The sequence below is a fragment of the Poromitra crassiceps genome (assembly GCF_964638095.1).
Source record: "Poromitra crassiceps genome assembly, chromosome: 1".
Classification (NCBI taxonomy): Eukaryota; Metazoa; Chordata; class Actinopteri; order Beryciformes; family Melamphaidae; genus Poromitra; species Poromitra crassiceps.
This window is the reverse complement of record NC_139623.1, coordinates 51,403,064-51,419,670: the sequence shown is the minus strand read 5'-3', so window position 1 is coordinate 51,419,670 and position 16,607 is coordinate 51,403,064. Positions and strand designations below refer to the sequence as shown.

The following is a 16,607-nucleotide window of genomic DNA, read 5'->3' as shown; positions in this document are numbered from 1 at the left end:
GCAAACCTGACGCTTCTTCCCATCTACATCTGAACTAGTGGCTTCCACTGACATGTTTTCCCTACTCATAGTCAAGTCCGTTCCAGAGTCAATAACCGTGTCAACCATAGGTGAGTCATCTTCCGCCCCCGCTCTCGCAGACTCTAGGGGTGTTTTTTCATTAAAAAAAAAAAAAAAAAAAAAAAAAAAAAAACTATTGATGTGTTGGGTTGAAGCTGTTGTTTTAGTTTTTTATTGTCAGGATGTCAGAGAGGGATAGGTATAGCCTTGTAAATGCATTCCTATATCATCCCAGTAGGTGGCAGTATCACCCTACTACTAGACTAGGCTGAATGTACATGCACACTGCAATTGTCTTGGAATAGTTCAGTAAAATAACCTCTCGTCTTGTTAACGCTATGCTGCTTGCTAGTCTCGTTCTTCTTCATACAACACAACAATAATGTTACATTTCCCCGTCATCTTCAAATATCTCTATGCTGGTACGATAATATCCGCTCCGTCTGTAATTAACCCACTGACCTAAATAATAATTAACCTATTCAAATTGTCAACTAGTAAATGTCGATGGACACTCCCAAATTACGACGTTTCTGTCAGTACTTGAAGGCAGCGCCAGCAACAGTCAGCTAGCGACTAGCTACCGTTGGAGCTGTTTGTTGTTAGCAAAGCGAAGCCACTGACACTGACAGGCAGCCGGTTTGACACCGTGACCGACAGGTTTGTTGTTGAGTTACCTGATTTAACTAACCTTTCCATAACATTCAGAGACAAACTAATGTTACGCTTATTGTCCCATGTCATGTCATGTCATGTCATGTCATGTCATGTCATGATGTCACGTCACCTCGTGAGTTTGTTTGGTAACTTAGTTAACGTCACCTAATGTTAGCAACCTGTTGCTAGCTAGCTAGCTAACGTTAGCTAGCCAACATAGGTTTTCATCATAGACTGTTTTTATGCAAATCATGATGATATAGAATTGAAAATAGTGAATGGAAATGGCACATGTGGAGCAAACACCGCCGATTTTGGGACGTTACATTAAAGTTTTTGGTTGATAATGGTTACTGGGCTAATGTTAGGTTTTGTTAAATAGAGAGAAGAGTTTGACTGAAATATTTGTCAAAACCAAAAAGAGACATAATGATTTCCCAAACATGTTAATGTGAAGGGCGTTACATCTGTTTGGTAACAGTTTGTCCTGATCAGCCCAGCAGACTGAAGTCATAATAGTTAGAGGTCTATAATCATCTCTGTAGCCTACTGTAACGTTACTTTTTTTCCCATTGTTTCTCATTGGTAACTTCATACCTCATACCAACATGTCATACTTAGTCAGAATTTTAACCCCTCAAATGGCAGTGTACAGTACAGTACAGTACAGTACAGTACAGTACAGTACAGTAAAAAGTACACTTAAAAACACACAAAAATGTCCTTCCCATAAATGCAAAGTGGATTTTTCTTGGGGTGATTATCATAGCCTAGCCTGGGCTATGTCAAAGATTCAAGATTCAAGATTTTTATTGTCACTCCATGGTACAAGTATCACGTGTGAAATTCTTGTGCTGTGGACTCCGTTTACGACATAGTACAAATAGGCAACAAGCAATGAGCAATAAGAAATAGGCATCAATAAGCAATACTAAGCAGCAATAGGCAATAAGGCAGAAGGCAGAATAGCGATAAGACAAGTCAGTGGCATATTCATTGCACATAGGTGCACATGTCATGTGCATACGTTAGACAGACATTTTAAATTCGACGTATTTGACATGCAGTGCAAATAGCATGTACCTTATTAAACATACAATTAAACATTAGGCATTGTGCATACGTTAGACGTGTTCAGACATTTTAAGTTCGACGTATTTGACATACAGGTGCAAATAGCATGTACCTTGTTAAACATACAATTAAACATTAGGCATACATAATGGTAGCAGCTGCAGTACGGTACGGTACGGCTACTACACTATTTGCGTATGTTAAGGAGTCTCGTGGCCTGCGGGAAGAAACTGTTCCTCAAGCGATTTGTGCGTGCTATTGGAACCCTGTATCTCCTCCCTGAGGGTAGCAGGGAGAACAGGCTGTTGTGGGGATGGTTTGTGTCTTTGATGATCTTCAGGGACCTCCTGAGGCACCGCTGGTTATACAGTTCATGCAGTTCTGGCAACTCACATCCTGTTACGTGCTGGGCCGCGCGCCTCACCCTCCGTAGCACCCTGCGGTCCATGGTGGTACAGTTCCCGTACCAGGTGGTGAAGCAGCCAGTCAGCAGGCTTTCAATGGTGCCTCTGTAGAAGTCTGTGAGGATTTCTTTCCTTAGCCCAAATTTCTTCAGGCGCCTGAGTCCGTGTATTCGCTGTTGGGCCTTTTTGACAACAGTGGCGGTGTGGCCGGCCCAGGTCAGGTCCTGGTGGATGTTGACTCCCAGGTACTTGAAGCTGTCCACCCTTTCCACCACTGTGCCGTTGATGGTGATTGGGGGGTGTGCGCCCCCCCCTCTCCTGTAGTCCACAATGATCTCCTTGGTCTTGGAGACGTTCAGGGAGAGGTGGTTGTCCTGGCACCATTGTTCCAGGACCCTCACCTCCTCTCTGTAGGCCGTCTCGTCGCCCCCCGAGATCAGCCCCACGACTGCTGTGTCGTCTGCAAACTTCACGATGGTGTTTGAAGTTTGAGTCGCCACGCAGTCGTGGGTGTAGAGGTCGTACCGGAAGGGGCTGGAGACGCACCCCTGGGGCGCTCCTATGCTGATGGTCAGCATAGGAGCCCATAGTAGGCCCACCCTCACCACCTGGCGGCGGTCTGTCAGGAAGTCCAGGATCCAGTCGCACATCGCTGTGTTTAGTCCCAGGTCCCTGAGTTTGCATACCAGCCTGGTCGCTGGATTGGTTCCAGATTGGCTGGAACAGTTTTTTTTGCAGGGTTAGATTGAAGGAGAATTCCCCAATTGAAAAGCATACAAAAAGGCCTTTTTACATGGAAAACAGCAAAACAAGTGCAGAATAAATAAATCATGAATTCTCTGATTTTAGGCATTCATTGTGGACTAAAGGGTTCAAATTGGTAGTTTCCACTGGGTTTCACTCTCTTCCAAGTTTTGGCTTGGGGGGTCATCTAGTGGTGAGATATGGCAACTACATGCAGTTGCCAATGCCATTATGTGAAAGTGAAAGTGAAAACTACTAATTTGAAGCCTTTGCTCCAGAATGAGTGCCTAAGACCAGGGATTTCATGTTTTTGGGGGGAAATGGCTCAGAGTCGAAAATCAAAAAAGTGCCTTTTTGCTTTTTTAGGAGTCCCAGCCATTTCCCCCAAAAACATGAAATCCCTGGTCTTAGGCATTCATTCTGGAGTAAAGGCTTCAAATAGTTTGCACTGTCAAATTCAGTTTTCCACCATTTCCCCATATTTGGCATAGGGATCTATTTCCCATACATTTTATGTGAACTGCATGATTGCCGTGCCATAACTGGTTGAAATGGGGGAAATAGCCAAACACAGTAGAAACTACAAATTTTAAGCCTTGACTCCAGGATGGATGCCTAACATACAGGGAATTCATGATGTTTTTGGGGGTAGATGGCTGGAGGTCCCAAAAAAGTTGTTTTTGTGCAAAATTAACATTAAAATCAATGGTAAAATGATGCAATTGACTTTGAGGCCATGTAATTCTCACACATTTTCAACCAACCCCAAAATTTCATTTCAAGGTCAAATTTCAAGGTCTTTGGTCCAGGATGAGAGCATTTCAAAGTATATAGAGTGGAGCACACCCAAAAAGTTTGAAGAGGTGCAGACTAATGAACATTCAAAGTAACATAAAGAAAAGAAGTCGCACACTCAAAATCTCCTCTGCTGTGTTTTAATGGTTACACCAACATGTTTCGGCGAAAGTGCCTTCGTCAGGGTGCAGTAAACCATAAGGAGGTGTGACCCTTTTTATAGCGCACACACCGGCCAAAAATTATATATTTTTTCCTTCAGAGTGAACTGTTACTGTATATGGTCTCTCCTAATTCTAAATATGGCTGAATCACTTGATTTGACCAAGTAAAACTGTTTTCATAAGCATTTCACAAAATGTCTATGGAAAAATTAGTGGCGGATGAAATCCCTGTGTGGACGGCAAACCGAGAAGAGGGCGTGACTTTGGCGCTCTATACAGAGGAGACAAATCTTTTGTGCACCCAGCTAAGAAATGAGGTCACATGATACATTGTGATTGTAGCAGTGCAGCTAACTGAATCTGTACGTACTGAAGTAAGTCTTTCTGTGTCCAGGTTGCTTCAGAGGATGGGCTCCTATACTCCGTTCCCGGGGGACATGTCTGGGCACCCGGGCCGGGACCCGGTCTACATGGAGACCATCAACAAGAACATGGTGGTCCCCGAGCGGCTGAGTGTGGGGGCAGGGCAGCGGTGGGAGGAGGGGGCGGAGCCCCGCAGGAGGCCCGAGGAGCCGCCGCCCCCCTCCTACAGCATGCACATCCCTGACAGACTGACCTACACAGGTAGGTTCACACCTCCTCCTACAGCATGCACATCCCTGACAGACTGACCTACACAGGTAGGTTCAGACCTCCTCCTACAGCATGCACATCCCTGACAGACTGACCTACACAGGTAGGTTTAGACCTCCTCCTACAGCATGCACATCTCTGACAGACTGACCTACACAGGTAGGTTCACACCTCCTACAGCATGCACATCCCTGACAGACTGACCTACACAGGTAGGTTCAGACCTCCTCCTACAGCATGCACATCCCTGACAGACTGACCTACACAGGTAGGTTCACACCTCCTACAGCATGCACACCCCTGACAGACTGACCTACACAGGTAGGTTCACACCTCCTACAGCATGCACACCCCTGACAGACTGACCTACACAGGTAGGTTCACACCTCCTACAGCATGCACATCCCTGACAGACTGACCTACACAGGTAGGTTCACACCTCCTACAGCATGCACACCCCTGACAGACTGACCTACACAGGTAGGTTCACACCTCCTACAGCATGCACATCCCTGACAGACTGACCTACACAGGTAGGTTCACACCTCCTACAGCATGCATATCCCTGACAGACTGACCTACACAGGTAGGTTCACACCTCCTACAGCATGCACATCCCTGACAGACTGACCTACACAGGTAGGTTCACACCTGCTACAGCATGCACATCCCTGACAGACTGACCTACACAGGTAGGTTCAGACCTCCTCCTACAGCATGCACATCCCTGACAGACTGACCTACACAGGTAGGTTCATACCATCCTACGCACATCCCTGACAGACTGACCTACACAGGTAGGTTCAGACCTCCTCCTACAGCATGCACATCCCTGACAGACTGACCTACACAGGTAGGTTCACACCTCCTACAGCATGCACATCCCTGACAGACTGACCTACACAGGTAGGTTCAGACCTCCTCCTACAGCATGCACATCCCTGACAGACTGACCTACACAGGTAGGTTCAGACCTCCTCCTACAGCATGCACATCCCTGACAGACTGACCTACACAGGTAGGTTCAGACCTCCTCCTACAGCATGCACATCCCTGACCAGGAAAAAACAAACAAACAAACAAACAAAAAACATCCCTGACCAGGGTATCCGCAGGGTCTTGAGAAGTATTGATTGGAAATTGATAAATCCATTTAGGGAAAATTAAGGCCCTTTTAAAAGTATAAAAACTCTTAATTGCCATTTGATGAGGTATACAATTTTGTAGGGATGCCCCGATCCACATTTTGTTCAGTTCTGATCCCCATGGCACATGGATCGGCAATTTCCGATGTGTGAATTACGTCAGTATCGGCACCAGATACCGATATTGGATCGGATCGGTCCCATCCCAAATTTTTTTTATAGCTATTGTGCTGATTGTGTTATATGGGCATACGTATATATGCTATTGTCTCATATCCATCGCAGACCCCTGAATTTAATCTAAATCATATTGTGGCAGACTTTGTGATATCAGCAAATAAATGGTATCATTGCCAAAATAATCTACCGTATATAATATTGTATCGTGATGAAACTTGTGATTCACTCTATTGCTAGTCTCGCAGGCCAGCCTCCTCTCCCTTCCGTCTGAGGAGTCTGGCGCCGCAGGTCTCCATAACTGGGATAAACCTTCCCCTGCTCTACTCTGCTCTCCCATTGGAGCGACTGTTTCAGTCGCTGCCGGATGTCCGCTCCCGGCTTATTACAAGCTCTGTCATTGGCTCCGAACATGTCAATCGGAGCGGCTTCTGCTCCCTCCTCCCTGTGTGTCGCTGTAAATAGTGCCCTGCCGCAGCAGTGAAAACAACGACGCTAAATAGCTAGCAAGCTAACGGCAGAAACCTACACGCTAGTTCGTTGCTACCCGCTGAAAACGGCAAGTTGGATTGTTTGAAACTATTTTCCAAGGGCACTGCCGCTAAGCGCCGCCCATCGCAATCCCACTAATGGAGACCTGCGGCGCCAGATTCCTCGGACGGAAGGGAGAGGAGGCTGGCCAGCGAGACTACCCTATTGCTGATGTGACGAAAGTGACGTTGGGGTCTTAAAATATATTGAAAGGGTATTAAAAAAAGTCTTAAAAGGTATTGAATTTAACTTGAGAATTCCTGTAAAGATCCTACTGACAGGCTCACCTGCACAGGTGGCTCCAGAGAAGATGGTTCCTGCACCTGTCTAGAAAGTGTAATGTCTATAAAAAATTTTTTTTGATCATTTCCATAATGGCTGGGTTTCCCAAAAGCTTCTTTGCGCTAAGAAGCTAATGGCTCATTTCCACCGCAGGTAGTAGCGCTATCCCGCTCCGCTCGACTCGATAAATTGTCTCATCCCACCGGTTTAAACTGTCCCAGCCCGGGTTGTATTGGGGTCGAGTCGTGCTATTTTTCGTACCTGCTTTGTCGAGGTTCTATTCTGTCAACCCGGGTTCATACGGTGACGTGAAAACATTGTAGACGACTGATTGGCCAGGCAGAATCGTGTTTACTCTATCTACTGACTGTCAATGCGCTGCATACCAGTTTAGTGGGCTTACATTCTCTTCTGTTATGTTATTTCCATCAGTCTTTGTGTTGCTGCCTTCGCCTCTGGTGAAATAAAGTCGTGGCGGTGGTTTCAATTGTTTTCAGAGTGAAAAAAGTCCGCTGCTCAGCAAGCTCCTGTCGTTAGTTGAGCTGCAGCGCTCCGCTAGGCCGCAGCGGGTGTTTGGTGAAGCCGCGGTCTTGCCTGGTGAGAGGCCGCGGGGTACAGGGCAGGCTTCACTCTGTTGCGCCTCTTCCGTCCGCGCGCAGCGCAGCGCATGCCTGAGTTTGACTAACTACAAAGTGATATCCATTCTCCTGGCCGATTGTCAGATTCGCCCATGTACACTGTAGGTCATTTAGAGGCACCAGTATTTCAGTTTAAAAGTTCTGTGGATGGATTTAATTGTAACGTTATGTTATAGCCTACTATGCGGGGGCGGGGGTGGGTGGGGGCAGATGATCTGCGGTGGAAGCAAAACGTCCATCGAGCCGAAACGATTAGAGCCGAGTGGGGACGAGCTGTGCAGGGCTGTTAAATGTGGTGGAATTGAGCCATAATTTAACCCTTCTTAAGGCCCCCTTGAGAAGCAAACGCGTTTCCCAATTGCTTCTTTACGAAGGCATGCGTTTCCCAAAAGCTTCTTAGCGCTAAGAAGCTTCTTTGACCCTTCTTAAGGCTCCCGTAAGAAGCCAACGAAGCCAACGTGTTTCCCGATTGCTTCTTAGCCTAAAATTATCTTCCAATTATCTTCCGTTAAGAAGGCTGCGTTTCCCAAAAGCTTCTTAGCGCTAAGATGATCTTTCGTTAAGAAGGTTTGTAAGAAGGGTCTGGGGCATTCTTAACACCTTCTTAATGACAAAACACTGGCAGATCCAGCCGCGTCAGGTAAAAAGAGATACTTGTGTCCACTGTTCCTCTTGTGTTTTTCCCTTTTTCCTTTCTTTCATGCACCCTTTAGTGTTTAAAATTGGGGAACACTTGAAAATCTCCCCTCTATGTATGGTTACTTGTGTTTTAAATGTTTTACCGTAGGCTATATCGCTCTAATCAGAATGGATTCCTTTTGTAATGTTGTGGATTTATATAGCACCTTTCACAGAACCCAAGGTTGCTTAAATTCTGTAGTGTTTCTCGCAATTTTGTTGTATGCTGTGTATATAAAGCAATTTGAACTGCAGTCCATGTCTGAAATAAATAATGTTTAATAGAAGAAGTTCTTGTTTAACATGACCATGATTAGGTTATTCTACAACAGTGTTTCTCAACCACTGGGTCGTGGCCCACTGGTGGGCTCAGAGTGCCATCAAGTGGGCCGCAGAGGACCTCTCACATCGAGATGGTGGACAGCTCCAGTTAAGATGCTTCTTAACACATTCACTGCCAGCCGTTTTTTCAATACTGTAGGTAGGTTCTGCCAAGGTTTTTTTTGAGGATTCTGGCTCATTTTACAAGAGCCAAGGATTCTTTTCTGCTATGATTTTGTGAACACAAAATATCTCAAAATAACTAATAGAATGTGTGCTTTCTCTGTCTAAAAGAGTTAGTTTGTAGAGTTAGTAGTTATGTAGATATTAGCCGTTGAATACAGCATGGTTTCAGCGTCTGAGAAGGAAAGCTGAGAAAAATGCAGTTTTGTGAAATTCAATCAAACAGGCAGAACAGTCACTTTAACCATTTATTTTGTGGCATCAGTGAGACATCAGACATCTGAACAATAGTTGTTTTCAATAATGGAGGAATAATACAATAATAAAATAAATAAATGTCAAAATAAATACAAAACAAGAGCAGACCACAGGTCACTCAGCTTTTTTTTTTTTTATAGTTTTTTTTTTTTTTTATAGTTTTTTTCGGTTCGTGATCAAACCGGTTTGGGCTCGTACACCGAATCCAGAACTGCTCCAAAATGTAATGGGTACTTCCTTGGCCCATGTTACACCCATCCACAAAGTTACATGAAAATCGGCAGGTGCTTTTTATGTATTCCTGCTAGCTAGCAAACAATCAAACAAAGAGCATCAAAAACAGGCAGTTTTTTTTTTTTTTTTACGACCCATGCCTACTTGTGCCACTGAGCATAGTTCTTCTGTGAGTGGTACGCCTCATAGCAGCCAGCCCTGTGTAATGGGACATCACATTCGACACAACGGTAGCGTGTCTCGCTTCTAAGATTATTCCTTGCACAAACTCTACACCTCCTCGTTGGGCCATCTTTTTTGCGTGAGGCTGGATACATGGCCAGTACATGGCCCGCTAGATTGACCTCCAGCCTGCTTTGAGGGTCCAGGTATGGTGCCCGGCCCGGCCCGGCCTGGTTGCAGGTTGGTCACTGCCCTCCCCCCCACCCCCCACCTCCTCCCCCACCCCAGCCCCCACCTCCTCCCCGCCACCCCCCTCCTCCCCCACCCCACCCATCTCCTCCTCCACCACAGGTCTGGTCCATGCACCGACAACACTCAGGATGAAATCCATCAAAGTTTTACACTTTCTCTGTGGGTGTTTAGCTTTGTACAGAACAAAGGCGTTATAAAAAGACATTTGAAACATGTACATGACAAACTTGAATGGCCACCTGGATGTCTTCCTGGCAAAGGGATAGTATGCGATGTTCTGGTCCAATCTGTCTACCCCATTCATGTACTTGTTGTAGTCTACAACGCACTTGGGTTTTGCGTGTGGGACCCTCTCTCTGCTGCCTTTCTGCCTGACCTGCACTGTCTCCATCGTGTCGTCGTGCATAGTGGAAACCATTTTCACGATTCGTTTGTCGCGCCAGGCCAGAACCACCATTGTGGCTCATGACCGTTTCCCCCATCTTCACGGTGTGGTTGGTAACCTTGGTAGCAGGTGGCTCGCCCCTGTTCCTCCTCAGAGTGCCACAGACATGGGTCTGACACTTCAGCAGCTGTGCACACATTGCAACAGAGTTGTAATAGTTGTCCATGTATAAGTGGTAACCCTGCCCTGCCAAGTCCCCGAGGAGGAACTCCACCGTCTCGCCTAGGGAGGACCGCTCACCACAGTACGGCTTCATGCTGTAGCAGTAACCTGTCTGGGAGTCACAGAGGATGTACGACTTTATCCCATACTTTATGGGTTTCTGTGGGTTGTACACTTTGAAGGCCAACCGCCCACGCCACAGGAGCATCCCCTCATCAATACTGATGTTTTCACTTGGTGTGAACATGGCTCTGAACTTCTCTAACAGGTCATTCAAAACTGGCCGGACCTTGTACAACCTGTCTGCATCGTCAACATCATCATTGTCACTGAAATGGAGGAATCGTGTTAGGAGTTGAAAGCGGTTGCGAGACATGGTTCTGTTGAAGTGGGGGGTAGCAAGCAGTTCATTTGTGGACCAGTACATGGACAGTTCAGGCTTCTTGACGATCCCAGTGAGGAAATATAGTCCCAAGAAGCTCTTGATTTCTGCCACTGTAGTGTCCTTCCACCTCCCAAGCCTTGAATGTGGCAGAGCCTCACTGACCTGACTGATGCACTGCTGCGCATACAAGTTAGTTTGGACTACAATGTCCTGGAGCAGCTCATCATTTAGGAAGAGCTGGAAGAAGTCCACTGGTTGAGCAGCACCACCACTATGAGGACCCGGTTCTGCTGTGAAGGGGATGTGGGTTGGCTCCCAGTCAACGTCACACCACTCAGGACCTGCAGGCCGAGGACGTTTCCCACTTCCAGCTCCATCTGCAAATTATAGAAATACATAATTACCATAAAATAGTGTTTTTTATATGTGTGGTACTGAATTCTGGAGTTCTAGAATTTCTGGAATTCTGGCTGGAACCTGTGATGTGAAAATAAACCTGATTCTGAATTGTGATCTTACCCATTTTCCTGGCACCAGAGGCTGTGGCACCAGATGCTGTACCGCTACAGCTGGCTGCTACAGGCTCATCTTCAGAGTCTGAAATTCAGTAAAATGAATTGACTGACTGCTGGCTTTTGTACAGTCATAGTAATTACACAAGTTACACAAGTCATCTCAAACATCGTCTTACCACTGCTCTGTGGAGCTTCGCTCCTGGACGGGGCCCATTCTTCAGAATCCTCCGCGTCTGGGGAAGACGTGAGGTCACTCGACTCGGACTCAGTCAGCCCAGCAGCCGCAGCCGCGACATGCATGGGCTCACCCCGTTCATCATCCGAGACCTCGGAATCGGTCTCCGGCACAAGCTCATTTCGTACGGAAAATAAATCGAGCAATGATCTCTGATCCGCCGATCGCTTGCGTTTGGCCGCCGAAGACCGCTTGCGTTTGCCCGGCATGGCACAAACACGCCACCCACTCCCAACTAAACTGAAATAAAACAACTACTGCTACTAAACTGAACTGAAATAAGGCTAATCTACCGGCTACCAACTCGATCAAACTGAACTAACGCTAAATACTAAAATGAACTGACGCTAACGCTAATGCTAAATACGAACTGACGCTAACGCTAATGCTAAATGAGCTAAGCTAACTACAGTAACTACGCGCTAACTAACTATCTAAACTAAAGATCTACTATAAAGACTATACTAAACACTACTACTGTACTAACAACTACAAACTAAATCAACTACGCTAACCAACTCGCTCTAAATCTGACTCTAAATTGCTAAATTGCTGAAATTCTCTATCTATAAATCGCTATGTAATGCTGTCTGTCTCTGTATCTAAACCAACCTACTTCAACCCACCCGGAAGAAAGGATCCCGCCTTCCTTATATACAAATCTTTGTTAGAGTACTTCCGGGGCAGCGGGAGAGGTCGGATCCACATTCACCTATTGCCCAAGGGCGCCAGCTAGTGGAAACCACTGAAAAAACAGTTTGACGACTCAACTCGTCATTGGCAGTCAACCGTTGGATTTATTTTGACGACTCAACTCGTCATTGGCAGTGAACGTGTTAAGAGCCTTCTATTAGGGCTGTGCGATTTTGCCTAAAACTAAAATTGACGATTTTTTCTCTCAAAACCCGATTTTCGATTTCAATTTCGATTTATTATACTATTATACTTCTCTAAACATTTGTTGCCCTGCAGAGCTCTTTTCCCCCCTTTTTTCCATAATTGACAATTTACGCTTTTACTCTGAAGGTAGAACAACTCAACTTCCTGTTTTAGCTTGCCGCTGCTATGCTTAACTTCCTGGCTGTTGCTTGCTAACTTGACACTGGTGGATTTGCGTGTTCCTCGGTGAGATAATTATATTAGTGTCTAAGCGACCACCCGTGCTCGGAGTTATATCTGTACTAGAATAACACAAAGTCACAACAGGAATGCGTGGAACTGCGATAGCAGTTAGGGGGAAATTCAGACACACAGGGACAGGTGAGGCAGCTGAGGCAGCCATGAATACAGCCAATCTATCAGTACTCGGTGGCCTCACGTGTTGTTTTGTTATTATGTGAACTGTAAAGGCAACGTTTCATCGTCCGGTGATAATGTCTGTGTTCGTGTGCGCGCGTGAGTGTGTTGTGGCAATCGTTATCTTGTAGGCTACAGCCGGCAGTGCAACAAGCTGCTTTTTGGTCGGAGGTGTTGAAATAAGTCCATTGTGCTGCTGTTTTTAGTAGCAGTATCACAGCCTCTAGAGAGACTTTACAGCGGTGAGAATGGACAAGTAGCAGCATGCGTACATGATAGAGAGCCGCCCTGCGTAACGTACTTACCCTAGTTAAAGTGAAAATTAAATTAAAAAAAAAAAAAAAAAAAAAAAAAACGATTTTACGATTTTCATTTTTTTAACATCGTCCTAACTAATTAATTCGATTACGATTCAAAATCGATTAATCGCACAGCCCTACCTTCTATTTTTTTTATTTTTCTCTTCTGTTAACACATTCACTGCCAACAGTTTTTTTTTTACTGTAGGTAGCTTCTGCCAAGGTTTTTTTTGAGGATTCTGGCTCATCTTTCAAGAGCCGAGGATTATTTTCTGCTAGGATTTTGTGAACACAAAATATCTCAAAAGAACTAATAGAATGTGTGCTTTCTCTGTCTAAAAGAGTTAGTTTGTAGAGTTAGTAGTTATGTAGGCATTAGCAGTTGAATACAGCATGGTTTCAGAGATTTTCAGAGAGTTTTGAAATAAATGGATTTTTAGAAGCACCTCACGTGCCTGTGATTATGGGTGCCCTTGGGCAAGTGTGTATACTGTATTGTGTGTGTGTGTGTGTGTGTGTGTGTGTGTGTGTGTGTGTGTGTGTGTGTGTGTGTGTGTGTGTGTGTGTGCGTGCGTGCGTGCGTGCGTGCGTGATTCGATAGAACAGGCAGAACAGTCACTTTAACCATTTATTTTTGGCATCAGTGAGACATCAGACATCTAAACAATATCGTTCTGAACAGTAATTTCCTCCATAACAGCACCCGCACCCCCCTCTCCTTCAAACTCCTCCCTCCGTAGGTGTGTCTCTGGTGGCTTTGCAGTGTTTGTCACAGGCGAGTTTCTGCTGCCTGTCTGTCTGTGCTGCTGCTGCTGGCGCGGCCGCTCGTCGGGCGAGTCTGGATTAGACTGTAAAATCGGGCTCGTTCGTTTCTGCGTTTTCGGTTGTGAGCTGATGAAGCTGCGTGCGATTCTGGGCTTTCTGCTGGTGTTTCAAAGTGTGTTGCACCCATAATCTATTATGCAAATTTGCAATCCCCCACCGCCAGCTCCCAGCGCGAAAGCGTTTTCGCCAATCCATTTTCATGAGAATGGCTTCCTCACGCTGCTGTTTTTTCTTGGCTTTCTCTCGTCTGGAGAGCACTGTCGCCACTTAGTGGGTCGGTAAAATAGATTATACACATTCAATAGCTCCCATATTTTTATAGGAGATGTAAAAGGGTTTGATCCACGTCCCACCGTCAATTTTTTTTTTTTTTGACGAGATAACTCGTCGACGGCAGTCAACCGTTGGATTTTTTTTTACGAGATATCTCGTCGACGGCAGTGAACGTGTTAAGAAGGCGTTTGGGAAACAGTTCTTTGGAGCCTTCTTAACTCCTTAAGAAGCTTCTTAACTCTTAAGAAGCTTCTTTGTTGGGAAACTCAGCCAATGTTGGTAAGTTGGAACCTTGCACAAAAAAGTTTGGAAAAGAATCAGACAAATGTTGTATTGTCACAATATATGACATTTTCCAAAACTGATGTAAATCATACTGAGCACCAAAATCTTAAAATCAAATCAAGAAATTAAGGTCTGGAAAAAGTGTGGAATCTGGAATAGAAACCCTGTGTTTTGCGCCCATCACCAAACCTATGTTGAAGCCATAGTTAGTGAAAATCAAATGAAGTTTTTTAGTTTAAGATTGTTGTTTTGTTTTTGTTTTATGGGGGGGGGGGGTACATTTCTGCTTTATTTGATGTATTTGAATTCATACATGTATCTCTTACACGTTCACTGCCAATGACGTATTAATCCGTCAAAAAAAATCCAACGGTTGACTGCCAATGACGTATTAATACGTCAAAAAAATGAAAAAAAAAATTTGACCGTGGGATGTGCATCTAACCCTTTTACATCTTTTATATAAATATTGGAGCTACCGAACGTGTACAACCCATTCCACCGACCCACTAAGTGGCGACAGTGCTCTCCTGACTAGAGGAAGGCAAGCAAAAAGCAGTGTGAGGAAGCCATTCTCATGAAAATGGATTGGCGAAAACGCTTTCGTTTTCGCGCTGATTGCTGGCGGTGCGGGATTGCAAATTTGCATAATAGATTACGGGTGGAACACACTTTGAAACACGCAGCATAAATAAGACCAGAATCGCAAAAGCTTCATCAAAGCTCTCAACCGAAACTCCAAGAAACGAGCGAGCCCACCAGACTCGCCCAAAGAGCGGCCGCCAGCAGACAGGCAGCAGCAAAGCAGTGAGCCTGGTGACGCGAGGTTACAGCAGCAACAGAAACGAGCTTGTGACACGCAGCCAAGAAGAACACACACGGAGGGAGGAGTTTGAAGGAGAGGGGTGTTTCCTGCTGTTATGGAGGAAATTACTGTTCAAAACTATTGTTTAGATGTCTGACGTCTTACTGATGCCAAAAATGAATGGTTAAAGTGACTGTTCTATCGAATTTCACAAAAAGCCATTTATCTCAGAATAAATTTTCAGACGCTGAAACCATGCTGTATTCAAGTGCTAATGCCTACATAACTACTAACTCTACAAACTAACTCTTTTAGACAGAGAAAGCACACATTCTATTAGTTCTTTTTAGATATTTTGTGTTCACAAAATCTTAGCAGAAAAGAATCCTCAGGTCTTGAAAGATGAGCCAGAATCCTCAAAAAACCCCTCTGGCAAAAGCTACCTACAGTAAAAAAAAAAACAGCTGGCAGTGAATGTGTTAAGAATGAAGTTCCTGTTGTTTCTTTTCTTCTTCTGCGCGTTTATAGTTTCATTAGCCATATTATCATAAATACACTGCTTTTACCAGCTTGGTTTCTCTAGTTTGATATTCCAGATAGCTTTAAGACTAGAAAAAGTCATTTCACACATTGGCTTTCTGAAACCTGTTTTTATCTGCAAGTCAAGCTTTATTAGTTCATTAGTCTTTTTTTTTTAAATCTATTTTTTAACCTTCTCTACAGAAACCCCTGACATGAGCTCCAGACCCCTGTTCACTCCGTCCAAAGCCAACCTAGAGCCCTGCTGGGAGGGGGATGGAGACGTCTTCTACCGGGAGCCGCTTCAGGTATCACTAACATTTGATCTATACAAATTGTATTATAAAACATTTTTTGGTGACAATTAAAATTAAATAGCTTGCAAACTAAGTGAGCCAGTTGAAATATTGGTAATTTAACATTAAATCACATTTCTTAAATTTTCAAATAGATATGTAGTATTTGGAATGAAAAAAAAGGAAGAAAGAAAGTGTGCGCGCATGCGTGCGTGTGTGTAGTAATACAGTATGTATTGTAGTAATATCTGGGTCTGTAGAGTAATACAGTATGTACTGTAGTAATATCAGGGTCTGTAGAGTAATACAATATTTACTGTAGTAATATCTGGGTCTGTAGAGTAATACAGTATTCACTGTAGTAATATCAGGGTCTGTAGAGTAATACAGTATGTACTGTAGTAATGTCTGGGTCTGTAGAGTAATACAGTATTTACTGTAGTAATATCATGGTCTGTAGAGTAATACAGTATTTACTGTAGTAATATCTGGGTCTGTAGAGTAATACAGTATTTACTGTAGTAATATCATGGTCTGTAGAGTAATACAGTATGTACTGTAGTAATGTCTGGGTCTGTAGAGTAATACAGTATTTACTGTAGTAATATCTGGGTCTGTAGAGTAATACAGTATTTACTGTAGTAATATCATGGTCTGTAGAGTAATACAGTATTTACTGTAGTAATATCTGGGTCTGTAGAGTAATACAGTATTTACTGTAGTAATATCATGGTCTGTAGAGTAATATAGTATGTACTGTAGTAATATCAGGGTATGTAGAGTAATACAGTATGTACTGTAGTAATATCAGGGTCTGTAGAGTAATACAGTATGTACTGTAGTAATATCAGGGTCTGTAGAGTAATACAGTATGT

At 44.3% G+C, this 16,607-nt stretch overlaps 1 protein-coding gene across 1 annotated transcript in view; it reads left to right on the top strand.

Moving 5' to 3' along the window:
- The first annotated feature begins 643 nt into the window (after positions 1-643).
- The window catches only part of LOC310779279 (mitochondrial fission factor homolog B-like), a 76,559-nt gene continuing 60,595 nt past the window's right edge, over positions 644-16,607 (top strand). Inside the window, exons 1-3 of the mRNA XM_083639801.1 lie at positions 644-720; positions 4,293-4,522; positions 15,641-15,744. Coding sequence (XP_083495927.1) covers positions 4,306-4,522; positions 15,641-15,744 — 321 coding nt within the window. The 5' untranslated portion in view covers positions 644-720; positions 4,293-4,305. The remainder of the gene's footprint in view (positions 721-4,292; positions 4,523-15,640; positions 15,745-16,607) is intronic.